This window comes from Vigna radiata, chromosome 7 (genome assembly GCF_000741045.1).
Source record: "Vigna radiata var. radiata cultivar VC1973A chromosome 7, Vradiata_ver6, whole genome shotgun sequence".
NCBI lineage: Eukaryota > Viridiplantae > Streptophyta > Magnoliopsida > Fabales > Fabaceae > Vigna > Vigna radiata.
The window spans coordinates 27,192,855-27,217,268 of record NC_028357.1 but is presented as its reverse complement, the minus strand read 5'-3'; the positions used below and the strand labels follow the sequence as shown (position 1 = coordinate 27,217,268).

General features: G+C 30.7%; 2 protein-coding genes across 3 annotated transcripts; both read right to left on the bottom strand.

Annotated features, from left to right (window-relative positions):
* Positions 1-1,851: 1,851 nt before the first annotated feature.
* Positions 1,852-6,183, bottom strand: LOC106769484 (CDPK-related kinase 5). Its single transcript, XM_014655124.2, has 11 exons — positions 5,430-6,183; positions 5,107-5,237; positions 4,969-5,010; positions 4,722-4,830; positions 4,396-4,474; positions 4,008-4,304; positions 3,818-3,930; positions 2,968-3,075; positions 2,827-2,889; positions 2,559-2,726; positions 1,852-2,273 (listed from the first exon to the last, which is right to left on the bottom strand). Exons 1-11 carry the CDS (start codon positions 5,907-5,909, stop codon positions 2,136-2,138), a joined length of 1,728 nt encoding a protein of 575 aa, XP_014510610.1. The 5' UTR covers positions 5,910-6,183; the 3' UTR covers positions 1,852-2,135.
* Positions 6,184-19,047: 12,864 nt separating this feature from the next.
* On the bottom strand, positions 19,048-24,344 carry LOC106769439 (phosphoglycerate mutase-like protein 4). Of its 2 annotated transcripts, none has more exons than XM_014655060.2 (7): positions 24,211-24,344; positions 23,982-24,057; positions 22,537-22,587; positions 22,337-22,447; positions 21,363-21,494; positions 19,823-19,898; positions 19,048-19,556 (listed from the first exon to the last, which is right to left on the bottom strand). In XM_014655060.2, the coding sequence occupies exons 1-7, from the start codon at positions 24,246-24,248 to the stop codon at positions 19,336-19,338; spliced, it is 705 nt and encodes a 234-aa protein (XP_014510546.1). In that variant the 5' UTR covers positions 24,249-24,344; the 3' UTR covers positions 19,048-19,335. The 2 variants fall into 2 exon arrangements, with proteins under 2 accessions (XP_014510546.1, XP_022639046.1); XM_022783325.1 differs by having other exon boundaries at positions 23,982-24,100; positions 24,211-24,338.
* Positions 24,345-24,414: the final 70 nt, after the last annotated feature.

Genomic DNA, 24,414 nt, shown 5'->3' with positions numbered 1-24,414 from the left:
GGGTCCCATGTTTTGCAATTTGTGTCAATTTAGTGAATTAATGACACTTCAAACAAGTTTGTAACAGCAATTGGAAGGTGTCCAAACAGTTAATAAACATGCTGCAACTCAAAATGACTTGTCCACTTGCAATTTTCAAACCAAATTGATGGTTCAAAAGGACTAAATTGACACAAATTGCAAAACATAGAGACCTAATGTATATACTTTTAAAAACGGGTACTACACTGAAAATTCTCTCTTAACATGGGGACCAATTAAGGATTTAAGCCCCACGTAATCTTATTTTTCTTAAGGACCTTCATCTCATGCAATATTAAGTGCTTAACTCAAGTATGAAACTTTATTCATAAATTTAGAGAAAATATCATAATATCTATATAAATGAACAAATCATATGATTTTTTCCAACTAAAATTTTTATTTTCTATGTATTATTTAATACAAATAGATGAAAAACTCAACTTAGCTCTCTTATAAAAATAATAAAAAGAAGATAAATATCAATGATGATAATACATATCAACCTGATTTCTTGTGGTCATGAGTCAAAGATCTTAAACATTTCTAAAATAATTACAGTTGCATCATCATCTTCTTTTATAATTTCAATGAAAAAAATTCTCATGTGTTACTACACTACTTTTGAGATAAGAAAATATATAATTTTTTTTTTATCACAGATAGAATAACTGTAACCCTACGATCAACTACTTCAATTTAATTGTAATAAAAATACATATTTTAGCTCCCAATACAAAATTTCTAACATTATACTCAATGTAGCATATAAAATTTGTAACTTCTTATCCAATAATCATAAAATTAGAAAAGAAAATGCTTAATTTTAGGAAGTGAATTTTGTGCGATGAACCAATATTCGTAACAAGGATAGTTTTATGAATTTCGCATGAAACTTATAATTTTAGGTTTAGACGAATAGCATTTATGAAAAATGAAAAATGATAAATTTTGTGTAACTTTATGAAGAAAACTTACATAATTTACTCACTGATAAAAAAACCTTCAACTGCATGTTTTTGATAATGATAAAGAATTAAAGGTGATGTAGAGGCATAGGGTTCTATATGGACCATATCCATGCAAAGTACAGTACTGTTTATCCAATCAATTTTAGGTATGGGTTGCTTACTTGTTTCCTTCCAAATGGATCACATTGTGAAACTCATAATCAAATCAGTACCGTATATAATTTTTTTTTTTCTCTCATGAAAAATAATTTTGTTTAGAATTATGATTGCTTAGTAGAACAAAATTGGGTAAAATGAGTTCTGACTTAATCGTAATTTTTGTTTTTGTATTTTATTAAATCCTTAATTTTTATTTTTATTTTCAGAATTCCTGTCATTTAATATTTAATTATATGTTTTTTTTATACAATTATTATTATTAGTTTTATTATTTTAGACACGTACTAGCAAGATGGAAGGGTAATAGAATTTTTTTGGTTTATATTTCTTTTAACACAATCTTCATCTCTTGATTTTTTATTATGTTTGTTTAAGTTTTAGTGATAAGGTGAAGCAGTGCTATTTTTTTCTGTTATATTAAAAAGTCATGAATGAGTATTAAAGGTTTTCACTCAATCTCACCATGTCATAAACTAATCAAAATTTATTAATAATTGAAAATTAAAAGAAAATTAGGAGAGACTATTTATTCGTGTTTGGAAGTGAACAGTGTCACCGATGCATTTTTTGTATCTGGAATTTCAATCTGATTAAAAATTGAAATATAAAATGCAAAGGTAGTGTTAATACTTGAGTCAGTGAGGATTTTAAAACTATTAGACATAATTATTAATATGATGCTTCAGCTAGCAACTCAATATTAGAACCAGCTCAAAAGCAATGCAATCAAAAACATGTTAGAATATCAAGAGTAAGATGATCTACAACAACCACAAAAACATAATACAACTTTACAGTGGAAAACATAATTTAATGCCTGTAGAAGCAAGTTTTACTCCGGCTTCAGTATAAAACAAGGGACAGAATCCCAGATGATTTATGTTGAGTGGAAGATATCCTTTACTGTGATGTGTGGACCAGTTTGATTGGTCAGGTTGATTATCATGACTATAACGTTTGGATCTTTCCATGGCACTAAACATGCTAGTGAGGTTTTGCAAGACTTCGAGATGGACCATGCAATAACTTAACAAATCCAAGGAAGCTCAACTTTCCATCAGTGTGCCTAATCCAGTCGTGAAGAACAGCATGAACAGGTACAGATGGACCAAGCCCAAGCTCCTGATTATTCAGTCAAAACCACACATGAGAGAAATGAAATGTGTTTTCTAACTTAAACAAACTGCTTGTCCATAAATTCAAACCCAAACATTTAGAGAATAAAGCAACATAGTATGCTTTACATTTATCCTTTACTAATTTAGAGAATACTATGTTGCTAGAAAACATAACAAACTAAAGTAGGGGGAGACTGTTAGATGTCTTCATTTACAAAATAGTTGATACAGTAAGATTATCCATATAAAGAATCCAAATTATTTTAAGTTACAGTCAAATCAAACATACCGAAGCTAGTTCCTCAATGACTATAGCTCTGTTTCCATCCTTTTCAAAAAGTTCATAGGCACAGCGTGCATGTTGGTCCCACCGGTCAAGTGCTTCAAGCTGATGAACACTGAGTGCAGCTGCGCAGAACTCATCAAAAGCCATCCTTCTATATTGCAATGCATTAAGCTTCCACACAGAATAATTTGTATCAACAACCAATATATTCACAAAATAGCATTTGAATCATATATATAGAGGCATTCCAAAGCTAAATCAAACCACTTACTGATGCCAGGAAATCTGGAATGCGTGATTCCTTCATGGCATCTGTTGCATTTTTCGTTAAGGCCTGACCAGCTCAAATTATGAGATTTCAAAACATCATTCTCTTAATATAGTGTATAAAAAGAGCCGGAAAGAAACCAACCGCTTTGATATTTTCCAAGCTAATGGTGTTAGTTTTGTTTGGCTCTAAAAGTGCAAACTGCTCCTTCAAATGCTGCAGCTCTTCGGTAGCCAATGTCTTAGACAAAGCCTGTTCCAATGCCCACCATATATATATAGCTAGTAAGTTATTGGGAAGCATACAGGAAGTTTGATCAACAAAAGGAATGAGGAACACCGCGGAACAGTACCAAAGAAAATAATTAGAGAGAAAAAATACTTAAAAAACAATACTCAAGAAGGCACACCTAGCAGGTCTAAAGAGAAAACTCTACATATATAGATTTTGGATAGAGAATCAGATCTTATGGATGTCTAAGTTTTACCTCGACAGTTATAAATAGAAACAATGTATAAGTAGAGTTTTTATAGGAACTGCGGTATTATGGTATGTTTGAATCTCAAGTACCATGGAATGTTGGGTGAAGACTGAGTATTTGTTTCTCTCCTCTCACCAACTGGGGTTTCCTAGCTTTTGAGTGATTATCAAGTGATATCAGAACCAATTTAGTCACTAGGAAAGGTTATCTATAATGGGTTTTAACTAACGAGGAAGTTGAGTGAAGTGTTAACAAGTATCGTAGAATGAAAGTCGTTGAGACGTCGATTTGTTGGTGGAGTACTCAAGTTTTTAGTTCTCTTCAAATACTTGGGTGCTTATCAAAATATTTTACTATCTTTAACTTCTAACTTCCAAATAGAACTTCATCAGTTCACTAAATTTGAGTACCTAGTTGGAATTGCAAAACAAAACTCTACTGGTTGATTACTCAGATTATTCACGCAACAATCAACTCAACCTGATTTTAAAGCAATTTCAGAAATATACATACTCTTAAAGCTGCTTTTCGTAGAGAGGAGGAACGCATGTATGTCTTCATGAGCTTGAACACTAGAATATCCAAAGGCACTTTTACGTCCTTATAATTTTTAATCCATGGATGACCTGCAGTATAAACCTGTAAGGAACATAATAGAGTACAAGAAAAATGAATACCCTGAAGTGATAGATGAGAAACTCACTCAATGCCTGCGCTGCAGTCATTCTTTTCCTTGGATCTTTATTTAGAAGTCTCTTAACAAAATCCTTTGCCTCATCTGATAGAGAAGGCCATGGAGGTTCATCAAAACTTGGAGTAGCTCTCAATACGGCACGGAATATCCCAGATTCAGTCCGTGCCCAAAATGGACGACTGCCACATAGTAAAATATAAGCAATCACACCAACACTCCAGACATCAGCCTCTGTACTGTAAGCTCTATGCAAAACTTCAGGAGCCACATAGTATGCACTACCAACAATGTCATTAAGCCTTTCATCTGTAAGGCGGTGAAAAACTATAATTTTAACCCAAACCGAAGTGGACTGACTGAAAAGCAGGCAGAATGCATAAAAGGACTCCAAAAATACCTGGTTTGACAAAATCCGACAATCCAAAGTCAATGGCCTTCAGCTCAGAGTTCTCTTCTTTTGATGTGAATAAGAAATTCTGACCCAGAAATAACCCATCGTTAGAAGTCATGCTCGATAAGATTTGATAAGACAAAGCCAAATAACCAAACTAAACTTAAACACGACCATTCCACTAAGTAGGATATCGGATAACATGTCCTTATGTTATCCTCTACCAACCCATTTCCAGCCTTTTCTTTTCACCAACCTTTTCAGGGAGGCCATGACATTCAATCTTATGATGCACATTAAAAACGTAAAAAGAAATTGCAAATACACTTCACCTCTGGTTTGAGATCACGATGCACAACACCCTGTAGATGGCAAAACGCAACAACATTTAGTATTTGTATCATGACAGCTTTAGCATCGTCCTCCGTGTATTTTCCTCCTCTGCAAACGGAAACAAACTTCTCAAACAGGAAAATAATCACACATTTTCCTTTTTAATCACTTTCATCCATCCCCTTTTCCCCATTAGTATCCGAACAATTCACATCCAAAGGAACAGACATTTTAAGTAACAAATACCTCGACAATATTCTGTCCAAAAGCTCCCCTCCTTCGCACAACCTGAAAACCACAAGAGCAAGAAAAAACAGTTACAACACTCACCACACAAAAAGGAAAGCAGCAAAAGAAAGAAAATAACACATTAATTCAACCTACTCCATTACTATGTAGACATTGTCATTATCCTCATACGCATCGTGGAACTGAATCAGATTTTTATGTCCTGTCAAAGCCCTCAATATCTTCACCTCCCTCCTCACATCCTCAATTGCAATTGCAGTTGTCATCTTAAATAAATTCAAATAAACTCATTATTCACTTCAAATCGTTACATACACCACGTTGACTAATAATACAGTCAAAGCAACGTATAAAAGTACAAGGAGATGAACTAGCTTTATGGGTTTGGACTAGTTAAAGCCAAATCCAGTTTATAACAGATATTTGAGATCAGAAACAGAGAATGATTATGTGGCAACCTTGGCTTTAGGGATGACCTTGACGGCGACGTGTTGGCCTCTGAGTTGGCCCTTAATGAACTTGGCAGCACAAGTATAACCAAAGTGTCCTCGTCCAACCTCGTCCCCAACCTCAAACTTTTGTTCAAACTGTTTCGAGAATCCGAAGTTCTTGTCAAGAGCAACCACTTCATCTTCCGGGATGGTAGCTTCGTTGGGCTTAACAGACCCATGACGACGGGCCAGCACGGCCCGAATGTGCTTGGCTGGCGAGGGAGGCTTGAAGAAGCGCCGGGGAGTCGGTGGCGCCGGAGACTTGCCGGAGAAAAAGTGGTGGGCCGGGCTCGGAGTGTAGAACGGGAAAAGGGGAGATTTTTTTGGAGTGGGAATAGGATTTTTCGGTAATTGTTGGTCGGCATTGGTGTCTGTGAAGTGGGTGTTGGAATTGGGAGAAGAGGAGAGGGTGGGATTTGCATGAGGCTTTGAAGTACAGAGACCCATTGTGATATGATCCGAAAGTCAAAGGAATGAAGTTGAAGAGTTGAAAGAGATTCGGAAATGAATGGGGTTCCGTTTTTGTGGGAATTAAGGTTGGGTTGGGTTGTTTTGGTGACAGAGTTGAAGAATGAAAATGGTTTGGGGGAGAAGAAAGGAAGATGAGTAAGAAAGAGAAAGAGATCTGAGGAAAGTGATAAGAAATAAAGAACTGGAGTTTCGCCTTTTCTGTTGCACCCAACGGAAACAACCAAATTAAATTTGTATCTTATTGTTATTATGGGAACTGTCGTACTTACATCCATAACTATTCTTCTTAACTTCTTCTTCGCCTACCTTCTGTAATTTTATTTTTTTTTCAATTGTAAGAAAGTACATGATGTTACATATTTTCAGTATTAGTTTTTAAGGTATACATGCCTATCATGCAGTCAATCAGGTCACATATATATATATATATATATATTTTATATTTTAAAATATTCTATTGATATTTATTAAGAAAATATTTAATTTATAAAATATATATATAAATGTAGAATACAAGTGGCATAGAAATATTGATTAAAGATCTGAAGTAATACATTTAAGACATTTTATTTGAGTGATAGGATTAGGGAAGGGTTGAAGTTGAAGAAGGTGGAAGAAAGAGAGCATGTGGGAACATTGAATGGTCCACTGTGTAACATCCATGTGGAAAGGATTGAGTGAAACTACTGCCACTAATTTCATTCATTTTATTTTATTTTTTCCTTCTGCTTTGAATTTGGAATTCGTGAAAGACAATCAATTTAATCACACAAAATTTCTGAAAATGAATTCACACATAGATTAATATTATTTTAATGAATTCCTTTGTTTACGATAGGAGTTTACTTGAATTTTAACTCCATGTTAATAGTAATAGTCTTCAAATGTTTTTAGTGTTTTCTAAAATATTATATACTTTTTTTTAATCTGTGTTTTCTTGCAGTTTTGTTAAAAGAAATAAGATATATTATTAGCCTCTCAGATTTAGAATAATTTTTATTTTCTCTTGTAATTCTAAAATTGATCTTTTGGAAGCTGCAGTTTGAAGGAAAAAAACAACTTTCATCCCTTGATTTAAGCGTAGTTAGAAATTTTGTTTATATGACCACTTTTAATTTACTATGTTTCTTAAAATTTAAAATTTTGACAAAAAAAAAAAACTTTATTCGAGAGACTGGAAATTTATGCAGCTAAAAATGATAACATTTTGTATTTAGTATATATCATTCAAATTTAAATACACATGTATTATTCATTATACGTTCTTAATTCAAATAACCAATATATATGCTTGATTTGTATGGATAAATTCTTTGATATGTGAAATTATTTGAAGAAAAGGTTCTTTCTATAAAAAAGAATGAATTCATTTTATTATTGGATTACAATATTATAAATATACAAATTAATAACCTAATTGTAAAAGTTCAAAGAGAATAAACTCCAACAATTTAATATCAATTATTATAATATCAATTATAATAATTGATATTTAACATTAATAATTAAATTAAATAAAGGAAATAAAGGCTAATTAATCCAATTTAAAACTAATTATTATAATTGATATCCTCCTGCAAGTTGGACGATCTGGAAGAGATATGCAACTTGGATAAGTAATGAGTCAAACCGTGGATGAAGCAGAGAGTCTTTGTGTTTTGCTTCAGTTGAGGAACGCCCAATCTGCATCTTTGGACGCCGAGTGGAAACGCTCCTTTAACTGCTTGAGGTGGCTGCGAGATATCTTGGCATAGGTGCGCTGGAGAAGAGTCCAGAGATCATGTGATGTCGTTGTTTGAGACACCAAGGATGTTACTTCAGGAGAGAGAGTGGTGAGGAGAGCACCGTATATAAGACGATCCTGTCGACGTCAGGTTTGATAAGCAGAATTCGAAGTTGGAGGTATAACTTGTAGTAGAGATTGTCATTGGCGGCGCAGGAAATGATCCATCTGGATATTTGAGAAGATCATAGCTATCAAGAAGAGCTTCAACTTGAAATTTTCAAGTGAGGTAATTTGATAATAGAAGCTTAGTGACACTGCTAAGGGTGATGCAAGTGAATTGTTGTTGACTATGAAAGACAAAAAAAAAATGATCAACATCTTGTGTTGAAGATGAAGTTAAACCTATCTTAATTTGTAACTGATAATATTAGAATTTCTTCTCAACAAATTTTTAAAAAAAAAAACTACTTAGTATATATTATAAAAGAAAGTATACATAAATAAGCATTTAAAAAAGTTAGTGTAAAAGTAAACGCACCTGCTATCATAAAAACCATACTAACATGCATAGTGTTGATGGTTCAACCTTTGGCACGGTCAACAACTATTAATTTGACTCTGGTTAATATTAATTGACGAAAAAGTATTGGTGAATTTCAATAAATGATAATTAATACTATTATTGTGGTACGTAAATTGAAGTCACTTTTCAGAAACAGAAAAGATAAATCCTAAAAAGAATCTTTCATTTTTTTTTAATCTTTTAATTTAATTTCTAAATGACCTTATTAGGTAAGGAGTGGCGTGTATCCAAAGGAAAAAAGCAACCCAAAAGTCAAAATACCTTTGTTTTCTTTATTATTTGTCAAATTGTGTTACTTTTACTAATATCCTCTTCAAGAAATTGAAAATACAATATTTTTTTTCACTTTTACATTACAAAAATTATATATAAAAACTAAGAATAAAAAACAAGACGGTTAAAAATAAATGAAGTAACAACCGATAATTTATTATGATTATCTACATACATGATAATAATAGACTAATAACAACCGATAATTTGGATATAATGTTGTCTTTTACAAAAAATAAAACTAAATTAGAGTGGATTTTTTTCTTTTTATCACTGGAAAAATAACTCCCTGTTTGATACAATAAGAAGACAAAGTAGTCCTAATTCTTTTTATGGTGTGGTGTAGAGGAGACAAAGAAAACTCATTGTCGTCTTATGTCATTATCCGTTAATCATTTGAATATTTGTTTGTCTTTATGTAAGTTTTAATTATTTATTTTATCAAACCGAAAGAGAATGGATGTATGCCACAATAATTGATCCATATTAAAAGTTAATTAAACAAAATAAAATTAATACATAGTGGCAAGATTTGTTGAAAATGAAGGGAATGCAAAGTAATTAAATGCTATAGTCACCTAGATATGCTTTGTCCACAAGTAATGGTAATCTAATTCAAAAACATAGATTTTGCTTTTAGAAAGCTGAATGTGTTTCGTTCATTTGGTTAAATAAAATCAACACAGCTTTTTTTTTTCTATATATATTTAGAATTTTTAAAAATTTCGATAATAAATTTTTGAAAAATTATAATGAACAAAAATATATTTAAGATTTTTTTGTTATGTTTGTTCCAATACATGATTTATTTTACAATCATACTAGAAAGTACAAAGGTTGATGGTAATAAAAGGTAAGGAGTTTAAACATTAATATATAAAAGTTTTAAAGAAATAATTGTTTTGATTATTGTTTCGGCGAGATTTAGTTCGATGGTCGGTTGATCTTTCTTCTCTGCTCTTTCTGGATCGTTCCCTTTTGAGAACACAATTCTCCGATGGGTAGTGGACTTGCAAAAGATACTCCGACGCTCAAGTCAGATATGTTGTATAAAGATGTCTATATATTTTATTTAGGATAGCTCAAGGTTCTTTTAGCTGAACGTCAGTCAATGGTATACTTATAAGGCTTGTGTTAATGGTTCATTAATATCATATTCTTGTGTAATATGACCGGTCAATCACTTCACTTATAAATAGCATATATTCACATTTAATATGACCACTGAACATATTAATTGGTCATTAATGACTTTTACCTTTTCTGATTGATGTTTATCTAACCATCGATCGGTGTCTGTTTTGGCCCCGAATTCTTCTTAGGTCGATTACCTGTTTTAGTTCCAGATTCTTCTTAGGTCGATTACGTGTTTTGGTCCCAGATTCTCTTTAGCCGGTCGGTCATTAAAATATAGTACAATTATTATTATTATATTAAAATTTTAATAATGCATGAGAAATTAATGTGAGACTATCCAATTGTGAGTAAGGCACGTGAAATGGAATGTTAAGGACATGTGTCCCTTGTCATCTCTCTCTTGCCTTTTCCTTTTCACCCAACTGTGAGCTCCAACCCCACACTGTCACACTCACATACTTTCTCCTTCTTTTTCTTTTTTCTTACATAAATTTATTATATATTTAATAATTTTATGCAAAATATAATATATATATATATATATATATATAATATATATATATATATATAATATAATATATATATATATATATAATATATATATATATATATATATATATATATATATATATATATATATGGTAGTCTTATGAAATATATGTCAAATTTGGTTTTATTAATTATAAAATATTCCTTTAATTTTTACCCCTAGGATTTAAAATAATTATTTTTAATCTTCCAATATTCATTTTAAAATAAATAACATTTAATTACAAGTTTTAAGAGTTTTGTTTAAGGTACTAACATTATATAATATTAGTAAAAACACATGAATTATACGTATATGTATTATCTTTTTTATAATAATAAAAAATAATGAAATTAAAATTATAAAAATAAATATAAATATTTTCTTAATTTAATTATAAATCATTTTTATTTATTTTATATATAAGTTTTATTTATTTAATTTAAAAATAATTAAATTTAACAAAACAGTTAAATTTAAATGAGAATAATTTGAAAAAAAAAGTGAATAGATAACACAGTACTCTCGCTGTATATTTTTGCAGATTTATTATACTAAAAGCTTTTATTATATATTTATTTATAAAGCAAAAAGTGTGTTGGTCACATCTTGTTGGAGGATTGCAGAAATTTGAACATACTCTTGAACCAAAGCAAACTTGAAATTTGATTATCTGATCAGTATAACACATAAATGAATGTACTGAAGATAAAGATAAAGAATGAGAAAGCCCTTTCTTTGATGATGGAATTTATTTATACTTTTGTTGTCAGATATTGCATATGGAATGGTTCATTCTTTTTATCAGAAACGGTAAACAGAAGAATCCTTAGACTCTCACTGTCACTATCCAAACTTTGAATATATATAAGAATCGGTGTGTATATATATATATATTATTACCATTATTGTTATTTTTTGCTTTGTTTTGAATTGAAACTTGATCACAGACTCAGTTGAAAGTTGAAAGTTCACTGTGAATTCTCCTGCTACCCACTAACTATGGCATCACCATAATTCAGTTCCCCACGTAAACATGTCTCTGCAATTTCATTTTTACTTTACACTTTGAATATTGATTTTTCAAAGGGATAAAGCAAACACAGCACACGAATCTGACCCTTGTGTATCAGTACTTGATGACCAACTTAGTCAGAACTTGATCATTTCTTTTTTCAATAGCTGTTTCTATGAATTACACCATTTATTTTAGTTCTTTGAAACAGACTATTAATATGGTGGTTGAATATGAAATGATACCATTCCATTATAACAAAAGCTCTACTTCAACTGTCTCCAATTAATTTCTTCCATGTTTGTTAGGCATGTAACAAGTGACATGTCACCTTCTAATCAGCACTTGGCACAAATTAACCTCTGTTAAAACAATGCACAATATTGTGAGTAATATTATAATATCATAGATGCAGATTCAGAATCATGCTTAGCACAATTCACTTTATCCACTGTTGATTTGCAGGGATGTTCATGTTGACAGTTGTTGCGTTGATTTAGAAAGATAATTGACACTGATATCAGAAACCCAAAAAGGTTTTATGCACTGCCATAGCAGTGATTATTATGATACTTAGTGGCTAAAGTCCTGCAGAATATGATTATGTTATTTGCTGCACTTGATTTCTAGTTTTGACTTATGGCTTATAATGATGATTGATAATGCTGAAAATGACTAGCTGAAAGAGCAGTGTCATATAGTATTTGGAGGCATATGAGTCAGATATTGTCATTTTGTGCCCACTTCATTTCTGTACAAGTAATATCCTGTCAAATATTGTAAATTTAATGAAATTATATTGACTTTTGTAAATATGGTCATGTGAAAAAAATAGGTAAACTATTAATACTAGATGGAAATAATTGACCTTCAACATGCTTTTATTTAAATATAGTTTGGTTGGATTGGGTTATTTTAATTGGTTTGATTTAAATTTAGTTTGGTGATATTAAATTGAATTAGGAATTTAAATAATTTAGGTAGGAGTTAGTTGAGTTTTGCTCTGTCTATTTTATTTAAAAATATATAATTTAATTTTTGTTTGGTGACCCAAAGGGTAAGAGTATATACAAAATTCTTCTGAAGGCATAATATTTGAAGGAATAAATTGGATGAAGTTATTAGATGACTTTCTAGGGAAAGAATTAGGATATATATATAATAATAAGAGTTTTGATTTGAAATAATTAGAACAAATGTTGGTTTATTTTTTTAATTCTTGGTTTAGTTTTATTTTAGATATATTTAAATAAAAATTAGATTAAACTTTAATCACCCTAATGACATGAAATAATAGAAGAAGGCTATATGATCAAGGAATTCAAAGAATGTTTCTATGTATTAGTACGAAACCAACATTTTAAAATACAAAATTTAGTTTGTATTTGTGGTTCAATAAAAAAAAAAGTTCTTGCTTTAAATTCTCCATATACTAATAAGTCATATTAGTTTCTAAATTGATTTGAAATTGGTGAACCCCTCAACAAAACTAGTTGATATTATGTTTACAAATGAATGAAGCTGACAATTTTATATTGATAGATATAATTTTAGGGTTATCAGATTCTAATAAACTTAATACTTAATTATTAATGGGTTGGCTCTATTTTCAAGCTTTTAAATATTTTTAACCAAAGTGAAACTAAATAATTTTTAACTCAATTTTAATTTTATTATTTTTACTATATTTAGTGTCATCATTAGTTAATAGAAAAAGTAATTGATGGAGAATAGCAACACACTAAAAAAAATCTATAGTGTGAAAATAATTTTTCCAAACTTGTAAAATTTTGTATTCTGGGAACAATAATAGAAAATAGTAGTAATAATTACTAAAGGCAACAAAAATACCTCTTAATATAAAACGTAAAAACCTAAAAACTCATGCACATAAACTAGTCAATATCAAATTCCACTAAAGAAATATAATTACGAAAAGAAAAGTACAAATAAATGTTTACAATTAGTCAATATATCATAGTAAACTATCGAATATGAACAATAAGAAAAGATTATAATAAAGCAACAATCAAAACTAATTTTTCTAACTATATTCGATTGACGATTTCAATAGTTAAAATAAAGAACTGTATGTTATGAACTTATTATCAAAACTTTAACTTGATTCAATGAATGAAGTGGAAATCGTGACTTTATTGAGACAAATTGGTGAATATGGTGTCAACCAATTTTCTCTCTTTCTTCAAAAGTAATGGATAATACTCTCTCGACCTAGAAGACTTGCCTCTTCGCTTAAATTAAATGAAACAAAATAAAGTGACAAAATAATAAACAATCAATTCATTATTACATGTGTTGGAATATTTTTGGAGGAAAATTAGTGAAGAAAATGATGAAATGTGATGAAGGTTGGAAGATGGCGATGAGATGTAGCGTGAGTTGATGATGAAATATAGAGATGACGATGGCAATGGAGGTTTTGTTTTCTCAATCAAGGTGGATGTTGAACCTTGAGTGAAGATGAATGAAGGTTAAAGATGATGGAAACAAAAGGAGAAGGAAGATTAAAGTCATAATGAAACAGGTTTTTTTTAATAACCAATCTATCTTTTTTTTTTCTTAATTATTGTTAGAATTGCGTAACGAAATAATTATGTTTGAGAAAAATCAAGAAGAGTGAATTGGTTTCTTTAATAAAATTGTGTTTTTTTTTTAAAATCCTTTTTTATAATTTGTCTTTACAATTAAACTTAATTCCTTTTAAAATGACAAATAAAGAGTATAAGGAAAGAACGAAAGAGAGATTTGCAATCACTAAAAATAAACTATACGTCCACTAGTTAATCTCTTTAAATAAAGATTAACCAATCACTAAAAATAAACTAGAACTTATAATATTAGAGAAGATAGTTTAGATTTATAAAACACTTGCTTTGATCTCACAAAGAATGAAGACACCTCTTCTTGAATCACACAAGACATGAAGAAATACTTTTCTTGAATTCACAAGGAATGAACAGCTCCTTTGAATCACACAAAGGATGAACATCTTCTCCTAGCAATGACAATAACACTGAATCACCCAAAAATCCACTTGTGCAAATTATCGTTATATCCATACTAGGTTTTTAAAGTCTCTTTTCACAAACACAGAAAGTTTTTTTAATAGCCACAACTCTAAACCTCTAAGTGAAAAGTTCTTTGCAAAACTACGTGTAGCTAAAATATATAGACTTTTATTTTCAAAAATTAGATCAAGAAACTGAAGAGTCGAATCACAACTACAGTTGATAATTGATTAATCAATTATCTCAAGTGATAATCATTCATTACATAAACTTTTCAAAAAACTTTTTATCGATGTGATAATCGATTATCATAGAATTTTTTCTAAAAATTATTTTCTCTGTGATAATTGATTACCAGAAGTGATAATTGATTATCACATGGACTTTTTCAAAACATTTGAATTAATTTGAATAATCGATTACCACTATAACTAATCAATTATCACATGATATTTTTGAAATATTTAAAACTTTCCTAAGTAATATTGTGCAAGCTTCTTTATAACTTTCTAAACTAAGTATTACATACATTTTATTCATAATAAGACTTATTACCAAAGCTTTAATTTCTAAACATATTAAATTGCAAATCTTTTAATAACTTTTTTGCATGCTTAAATTATTAGACTTATTTTTATCATTATCAAAATATCATGATCTTCATCATCTTCTCTTTTGCCAACAATTATTTCATTTAAAAAATAAAGAAAATAACACGTGTCACCGCATATTTTTTTTGACTCAGAATCATTTATAATTTTACATAATACTTCAAGGAAAAAAATATATTTATCTCTTAAAGTTATTAATAAGAAAATGTTAATAATTATATAATTATTTAACGCTTTTTTTATTTCTAATTTTTATTTAGACTTATAAAATTAAATTTTTTTCTTAAAAAATATTTCTATTTAAATGTATATCTTTGTAATGTAATTTACTTGAATGTTTTTTTTAAATAACTTTATTTGTATTAATATTTTATTACACAATTTCATTTAGATTGTATTTTAAAATTAATTTTTCATTTAATTTTATATTCCAAATAATTCATTTTAAATAGTATTATTCAAAATTTTCAAAAAAATAAAACAAAATTATCCATACATAACACCAATTTATTTTCTAAGACACAAAGTTTTTTAGTTAGAACAAATAACAAATAGTTACTATTTGTACCTGTCTTCAACATGTTTCCTTATCTAATGACCATTAACTACTTGCCATCCTCACAAGTACCACCATTATGGTATTGTTGTACTTTTGTTTCCCCTATTTCAACACTATTCTCCTTATTAAAGCCTAAAGAAAAATCTTGCTAAACAAAATAATAAATACTAAATATTTTCATTGTTGAACTTAATGGAAATTTCAGTGTTTAGATCCAACTAAGAAATGTTTAATAGAAATTGAAAACATGAAGCAGGTAATTGCAAGCTATATCAATGGCCACCAATCAAGCACCGCACCGCACTCTCCCACTGCCCAACAACACATGTACCATGAAACAAACTTAATAATAAATACATTCATTTCCTCGCACTCTCTCTCTTTTCCTCTTCATTTACCCCACATTAGACAACTCAAAACTGACAACATATATATATTTGAGATGTCAATAAAGGAGAAAATGAAAGTGCAATGGAGATAATTCCTTCTCAGTATTCATTTTAAGATTTCATTTCTTTATACCTTTTTTCCATCAACATAAGAAAAAGTGTATCATTAGTACAAATATATGATTTGACTTGGGCAAATAAAAAATAATTATTCTAAGAAATTCTAGCCTATATTGGAATATGTTACGATTTTATCTCAACAGTGATTTATATATACATTCTTGAATATGGTTATTTATTTCATTGTTTACTTGCTTGCAAAAGCAAACATTGTCTCTCGTCGTTGTAGAACTCGTTTTTTCCTCCTTTGTCGCAAAAGAGAGAATTTTTTCATTCCTTTGTTCTTCTTTATTTTGGTTTCGAAACATCCACGTTCGAGTTTGTGCTGATTCATATCGTTTCATTTCTACTATGTTAGTTTTTAGCCTCTAATGGACTTTTCTTTATATCAATGTTGTAGTGACCTACCAGAAAAAAGAGTAGTTTTTTCTTCCGTTGTTCTTCCTCAATTTGGTTTGAAAGCACTCACATTTAGGTTCATGCTGGTTCTTTCTCGTTTTCTTCCTTATATATTTGTTTCTAGTCTCTAACTGACTCTTCCTGTAATCAATGTTGCAGTGACCAACCATTGAAAAAGTGAATATTTTTTTCTCTTCTCGCTGAGCTCTACATTGTGACTAGCCTTTTTGTTTGGTTCTCCCATTGTTGTTGTAGCACACGAAATACCTGAAAAATACTAGAAGGGGTTGAATAGTATTAATGGAAAAATTATTTTTGCAACCCTTCTAATATAACACGTCGAGTTTTGTATTTTTCTTTTAAATGCTTAGATGCTCTACCTAATAAAAGATTATAACAAAAATTGTTTTTGTCGTGCTATTCAGAATATATACCGTAAAGTTTGTAAGAACTTCTTTTGTTGAAGAGTAATCATTTAGCTTGGAAGATTCTTGTATTTAGAAATAAAAACACAACTACAAGTTTTGTAAGAGAAGCGTCTAGTCAAGAGAAGAAATGAATGCACATATATTTTATATTGGTTCATTCTAGCTGAGTTATGTCTAGTCTCCTCTGTAGAGGGTTCCACTATAATCTTCAACAAGATTACAACTGAGTATTCGCACCACTCCTGGTCTCAGTCAGCGAATAACTTCATGTTACCCTAGACTGGATGAGTATTCTACCAGTCCTAGTCTTAGTCCGTGAATAACCACTTGTTACCCTAGTTTGGACGAGTATTCTCACCACTCCTAGTCTTAGTTAGTGAATAACCACGTGTTACCCTAGACTGGATGAGTATTCGCGACACTCCTGGTACTAAGCAACCTTGCCTAGATTTCCTTTAACTCAACCGAGTTCAACAAGTGTTTTAATTCTCTTTAAAATTGCAACCAAAGACCGCTTACAAGTTGTTTAAATTATTACTCTCGCAGAGAGGATGTAATTACATTATAATGCAGTCTAAACACTTGCAGGCGTTTTTCTCTTTTCTATTTCTCTCTTTCTTACAATCAGTGAGCAATATAACAATGAAGCTCGAGAGTATTTCTTTCTTTTTTTTCTTCTCTTCTTTTATTTTTCTGTTCAGATGTATTCTTTTTCTTGAACCTTTTCTTTTCTTTTCTTTTTGAACATTTCTTAGGATGAATATTTCGTTGTATGATATTCTCTTTATTCTTCATTTGAAAGCTCTTTTATTTATAGGTTTTTTTGGATAAATGTCTGATAGACTAAGTTTTTGGCCTTAATTTTTGTGTTTTATCTTTCTTCGTGTACAACAGTAGTTAGATAAGATCAACTTGCCAAAATAGGCATACCTTTTCAGTACTTAGATTTTGAGTTAAAAATATATTCTTATCTCTTATATTAATTTATCTATGACTAACTTAGAAAATCCTTAAGTGTGGGATTAGAGTTGATGAAATTTGTTAAGTCCATATAATCACTTTTATTCTCTTTATCTTTCCAAGTCTTAGTCTATCAAATTATTTTATTAAAAGTGCAGCTTTATGAATTGAACAATTATTTTGAGAAGAAAATAATGTGAAATGAGAGGAAAATATGAAAAGAATTAATGCTTCACGTACTTACCACATGCTGAAGAAAGTGGACAGCGAAATGCTGCAAAATAATTTTATTTGCGAAAAGCTTTTATGTGAAAGAGCTTGCGTATCTGATGACGAAATTCATAGAGTTTATTTCTCGTGAACTACCGTCCTTACTATAGATTAAGGTAAAAGGAGTTTTTTTTTTTTTTTTTTTTTTCTAGGACAATGAAGAAGCCGAAAATATATGTATTGTTTCTATCAATTTGGCAGCGAGTGCTTGACGTTTTTCTTTTTGGTTGAAAGCGGCACTTTTTTAATTTGTTTTTCACTCCAAATAAACTGAAACCAATAATACTCTTTTGATTATGGAAAGGATAATTCAAAATGTAAAACTGTTTTACATTATTATTATTCTTCTTCTCAGTATTAAAAGGGGTGTTGGGACATATTTTCATACTCTAATTTTCAGTTCATACAATAGTTAAATATTTTTTTTTAATACGGGAAGATGATTTTGTAGGGAGCTTTGTCCAGAATGAAAGAAAATATAAAATTAAGGATGTAATGTGAGAAGTTAGGAATACTAGTAATTTGTCATGCTTTTACTAGTTTATTTCATCCATCTAGTCGTAACTGCATAAAACTTTTCTGTTTTCCATATGTGAATTTTTAAACGGATACAAAAGCACTTCAATACAGTATTAATATCAATAACGGCAAGTATTTATTAGAATTGGATAAGAAGGAAATCTTTATACTAAAAAAATAGTTAGGTTAAATGACATTTTTCTCCGTCACGATTATTGAATTTTTACTGCTTTTCTATTAAATACATGCTGTGTTGAAAACCATAATTTATACTTTGAATCTTTCCACAAAATCGTATTTTTGGCTTACATAAATTATATTACAAATTCGAGTCACAAAATTCTTTAGGTCTTTAGTCTTTATCTGGACAATAATGTGCCATCCAAAAAAAATAAAATAAAATCTGAATACAACTAAAACTAATGATAATTTAGAAATCCTCTTTCTCTTAACCCATTTGAACCCTTTAAAGAGTATATAATTATAAAAACTCGTGAACGTAAGAAACAGGTAATATTTCAAATGCAAACAAAGAACTCAACGCAACAAAAAAAAGTTACCGGTATATAAAAACATTAGCATGCTAAATGTAGCATTGCATTCACTACATTGAACAGTCGAAATGATTTCAAGAGAACCTTCTGTGATAGAGATTGAAGCACCACCACCACAAAAATTAATTAGTTTAGGCATGTCCATAGTAAGCAAACAATTGTAAGCTAAGATACAAAATATAAATAGGGGCAAAAATCAAATTTAGCACCACTGTTTAATACATCAATTTCCGCTCCTACTCTAATCTTTTATTAACTTAAGATGGGAAACAATCATGGCCTTTAATGGGAAAAAAATGCTCTAACCAGAATTTTTATCACCCCCAAAACCAGACTCTAGAAATCTTGTTTTGCTCAGATGACTGACATCACTCCACACTTTTAAGGTCCATTTGTCCTCACCATACAGGTGAAAAACACTAACACTTGTATTGAGTACCTTCCCAGGACTTCCGTTTGGACATGCCCTCTTGTAAAGAGCTCTGATGAATCCTCCATGAGTGACAACGACTACTCGCTCCCCTGCAATTAACAAGTCTAAATCAGCCTACTGTAGCAGTGAATGGACTTGGAAAAGGGATAGCTACAAAAAAACATGCTATATTGATGTGTCAGAATGAGATTATTGCATCTCAAATCAATCTGGCTAGGTTGGGTGGGTGGCAATTGGAAAACAGGGTGTAATATACTGCGATTATTGCACGAACAAAAATGATTTCCTATCAAACCAACTATTAATCACAAAAGACATAATTTCCATGCTATGACATCATGTACCACTGGCCTACCTTTATGCTTTAAGCCAATTCTAAGCAACGCAGATGTGCTGCGATCAAAAAGTTGAACAAGGCTTTCTCCACCACCCTGTACAATTGTATGGATCAATGTTATGTATATGCAAAATTTAACGCATTCAGTATATTCATAAGGTGTCTGTTTGCATCAGGAGTCAAACGGAGTTTGCGTACAGCAGAAAACTTTTGCTTTAGGAAAGATTGACCTGGAAAGTGTGATTCTACCTCAGGGAGTGTGAAAACTTCGTTAAGAAAAGAAGACAAACAGAACCAAACTTATAATTGAATTACAAACATCATGTCATGAGAATCTGTTACCTACATGTATGTTTGTATCCACATTTCTCAATTGAGTAGCAGGTACTAGCCCATGCTTGATAACTGATTAATTTAGAAAAGAAGTAATCACTTATTTTTCAAAAGCTCTCTTGGAGAGTTTATAAAAATAAGTGATTATTTCTTCAAAATAAACTGAACCAAAATCACACACATAACCTTTATTTTATATAATCTCAATTCTCTCTTTAATCATAAATGAGGTCATGACACCATCAGAAGCCCTTTTATAATGAAAGGTATTGAATATAGTGAAAAATAGGTATAAGAGTAATCTCCCTTGTGTAGAAAATACACATAAGATTCTGTATTTATAATAAAAAAAATACAAACTAAGCCCAAATTACAAATAATGATTGAGAAGAAATAATAACATATAAACAAAAGATAAAAGATAAATAATAAGATATCTAATATATCTAATAACACTCTCCCTCCGAAGTATATAAATTGTATATATCAAATAAGTGGCCCAATAATAGGTGGCACATAGGCCTAACAAATAATAAATTTCCTAGGGTGACACGGTAGGACAAACAAACAGCAAGCCTCACCAGGATAGGTTCTTATCCATGACTCTAATACTATGTTCAATATAGTGAAAAATAGGTACAAGAGCAATCTCCCTTATGTAAAAAATATGCATAAAGTACTGTATATAATCAAGAGAATACAGGCTAAGCCCAAATTATAAATAATGATAGAGAAGAAATAATAATAGATAAACAAAAGATAGAAGATATATGATAAGATATCTAATGTATCTAATAAAAGGCAATACCAAGATACATGCAAGACATTTGCAAATATTTAGTAACGATAAAAGACAAGTGAAACATAGATAACCGAGCAAGACAGACATCAAAACCTATCCCAAGATTTGCAAGCATAGCCTATCAATTTGCTCTTTGTATATCTAGAGTTTTTTAAATGGATGATGATCAAACAATTCTTAAAGCAACCATAGTTTGTGTTCTCTAACCAAGAATCTCTCATTCTTATTATATATTGCCATACGTTATGGTATCTTTCAGCTGCATGTTGAAGCTCCATATACAGGCAAAGATATGCAATTTCAAGGAACCATCAGTTATACTCATCTTCCAAATTCTAAAGAAATGACCAACTGAGCTTCAGGAATGTATATACTGCATTATTAGGAATTCCATGCATACAAGATGGTTTCTGTGAAACTTACTGGTATTTCTTCATCTTCATTCTTAGAAATAAAAGCCTTGTAAGCTATGGGACTAGTTTTTGCTATTTCATGATAAAGATGGCCTTGAAGATCCCCCAGGTGTCGTTCCCGTAGGTCAGAATCCTTGACAACCTAGAATTTCAACCAAAGGAAAATAATGTTAGGATCTAGGAAAAAGAATAGGTGATCACAAGTATGAAATGAGTAAAGTAAAAAACTGATTAACACTAGAACTAGTAAATAGAAGAAAAAAACGGAATTTAGTCAAGAATTCAATTATTCAGACATGTCCTCTTTTCCTTCTCTTTACTATCTAGGATTTAATTCTTTTGATGTTAGAAAATGTGTAAAGTGAAAAAATAAGGGTTAAATTTGAACTAAAGTACAACACAAATTTAATCCACTTCAAATCAAGGGTGAAGAGGCCTTACTTTATCATTTTAGAGAACTGAAATCCCTTTATCTCAACCCAATAACGTCAACTCTATGTAAGGAAAAAGAATAACTCATGTCTGTGTACTTCGTAGTTACTAAGAAACAGCAAGATCACTTCAAGCATAGTTATTAGAATTTGGGTTAGAGCTTTACATAATCCCACAAAATCAGTTTATAAGATAAGAACTGTTCAAAACCTTATAAACACTACATTGGCCATATCTCTACTCATGTGGGATCCCAACCCACTAAGAGTTGATAATTTCAGTGGTTCCACTTCATGATGTTTCACTCAATCTCTCTAGTTAGTCACTTTTGTATTCTGAGACACAACAGCCTAAGGTACTGCAACTAAGGCTAACAATAGTCAATCTCTAGTCCAGATATGATAAAAGGAAAAAATGTTTTTAAAGCCTATAAACCAAAAAAGCCAATGAACTTCAAGAGTAAAACATGATAAAATGGAAAAATTATTATACTTATAACTTGTGACAATTGAATCCATAATATGAAACATGAAGAAGCCTTTAAGCTCAAACCTCTAGCCCTCCGCACTTGGATGCAATTATCTGTGCTGTTTCAAAAGCTCTTTGCAAGTCAGAGGCATATATAACAGAGGCCTTAGCTTCCCTGGATAGCCTATCACCCACCTCAATTTTAAAATTTACAAGAATTAGGGTCACAAAAGCATAAACTAAAAAGTGTTCCCTGAAAATGGAAGGCAAAAAGCGGAACTTACCACAGCTGCTTGCTCTCTTCCGTTTTCATTTAATTCAACATCCAGGTGTCCCTACACATGACTGAAATTTGAATATGCCAAGGCCAGAAAATTCAAAAAGGAACCTTAAATATAAGAAACAACGCACATGTAAAAAAAATATTTTTAAATCAATACACACAGATGATAGATATTAATATCATTTAGAAAGGCTAGGAGCCTTAAAAAGCTATAAGCTATTCTAATTGCCCTTTCTAAGGTCCATCATTATTGAATAACTGATACACCCACAAGTTACCCGCAAGATTCCTTCTAAAAGTTATAGTTTTATCTTTCAATTTATTAAGTATGTGACTTTGATCGTTCCCTGCAACTGCAAAAATTTGTAACTTTTGGAAGAACACTCCATATTTTATTTTGAAGTCATATTTTGAAGAACACTGCATATTGTGCCGGTGTTTGTAGAGATGGTACATTGTCTTTTTATCATCCATGTTATATTGAAGTACTTCCCAACCCAAATAGTCATCCGAAAATAGTACCACAGATGGTATGTAATGAATACACTAATGAATTTAATAAATATTTTACAAATTATATTAATTATATAGAAAAAAGATACTTAAATCAAGTGAACACTTAACATCACCAAAATCCATATTGAAGTAAGTGAGAAACTGTAAGGAATTAGCTCAGGCGTGTACCACACAAACAGAGAATGATGACAGAGAAACCGAAAAATAGACTGTACAAGGTAAGCAATGAGAGGAAGAACAAGAAAGAATCACACACAAAAATTAACATGATTCAATTGAAGTGTTAACAAACTTTCATCTACGTTCACTAATCTCAAAGATTACAACTTCATCATTTCTCTCAGAGCAAACTCTCACTGAAAATACAACTCAAATGTTAGTCATAACTCATTGTACAAAGGCCCTAGTTATACAATTATATCATTATAACTGAGACAAGTGAAATACCCCTCCACTAACGAGGAAGACACATAAATTGTTCTTCTGATTACTAAACTGAAAAGTCTCTTGCGCACTTTCACCAAAAAGGGTAGGGACTAGACGATCTATGGAGACCATCTACAAAATACGATAGAAACTGCAGATAAAACATTTGACGATCTAGCACAGTCGGACGATCTAGGACTCTTTAGGCGAGATTTTTAATGATTCATTCTTAACATAAACACATACAGCAGTTCATGAAGGAAGGACACTCCATATTTTATCTTTTTTAAATACAACAACGTTATTAGACTTTGTGCCAATTTTATTACAAATAAAAATAACACGAATTACATATGTTATTATTGATTCTGTCGAACCAAAAGAAGTGTAGAATTGAGTGTTCACACAGAATGCTACTTTCTTTTGTAAAGCATTTATTTGGAGGACCTAAAATGCAATATTCAATGAAATCATGAAACCCTGTTGGTAAGAGAGAGAAAACACCTGGATTTTTGCAGTAGCATTCCAAGCTGTTTCGCCATGACGCACCACAACAATTTCCGCATAATCCGGATGGGGGCTGTTTGTTACCAATTGGTTTGAGAATGAAGGGTTATGTAAAACTGAATTAGAGGATTGGGAAACCTTGATTTAAAAAAGTGATTTTGGGTTCTCAGAATCAAAAGCATGGGCATATATGTAAGAGAAAGAAAACAGAGAAAAAAGGAGGAACCTGGAATGGGAATCGTCATTGATGGAAAACTCGGCCATGGTATCTGAGTTTGTGAGGGAGTGAGTGAGTACCAGTGAAGCTGCGTCGTTCCGCCAAATTCTGACAATGATAAGGGCCAAAAGATTATGAGTAATAATTGTTTCTCAACCATTCATTTCATTTTTTACATCACCCGATTTTTTTTTTTTATAAATAAAAAAATTT

Excerpts from the sequence above, each read along its gene's own strand:
- LOC106769484 (XM_014655124.2), bottom strand. The coding sequence starts at position 5,909 with ATGGGTCTCTGTACTTCAAAGCCTCATGCAAATCCCACCCTCTCCTCT. Across the intron at positions 4,831-4,968 it reads TTGGACAGAATATTGTCGAG|AGGAGGAAAATACACGGAGG; the intron begins GTATTTGTTACT and ends TTCCGTTTGCAG. Across the intron at positions 3,076-3,817 it reads TACGAAAAGCAGCTTTAAGA|GCTTTGTCTAAGACATTGGC; the intron begins GTATGTATATTT and ends GCATTGGAACAG.
- LOC106769439 (XM_022783325.1), bottom strand. Across the intron at positions 22,448-22,536 it reads GAAGAGAGCAAGCAGCTGTG|GTGGGTGATAGGCTATCCAG; the intron begins GTAAGTTCCGCT and ends TTTAAAATTGAG. Across the intron at positions 19,557-19,822 it reads AATTGGCTTAAAGCATAAAG|GGGAGCGAGTAGTCGTTGTC; the intron begins GTAGGCCAGTGG and ends TGTTAATTGCAG.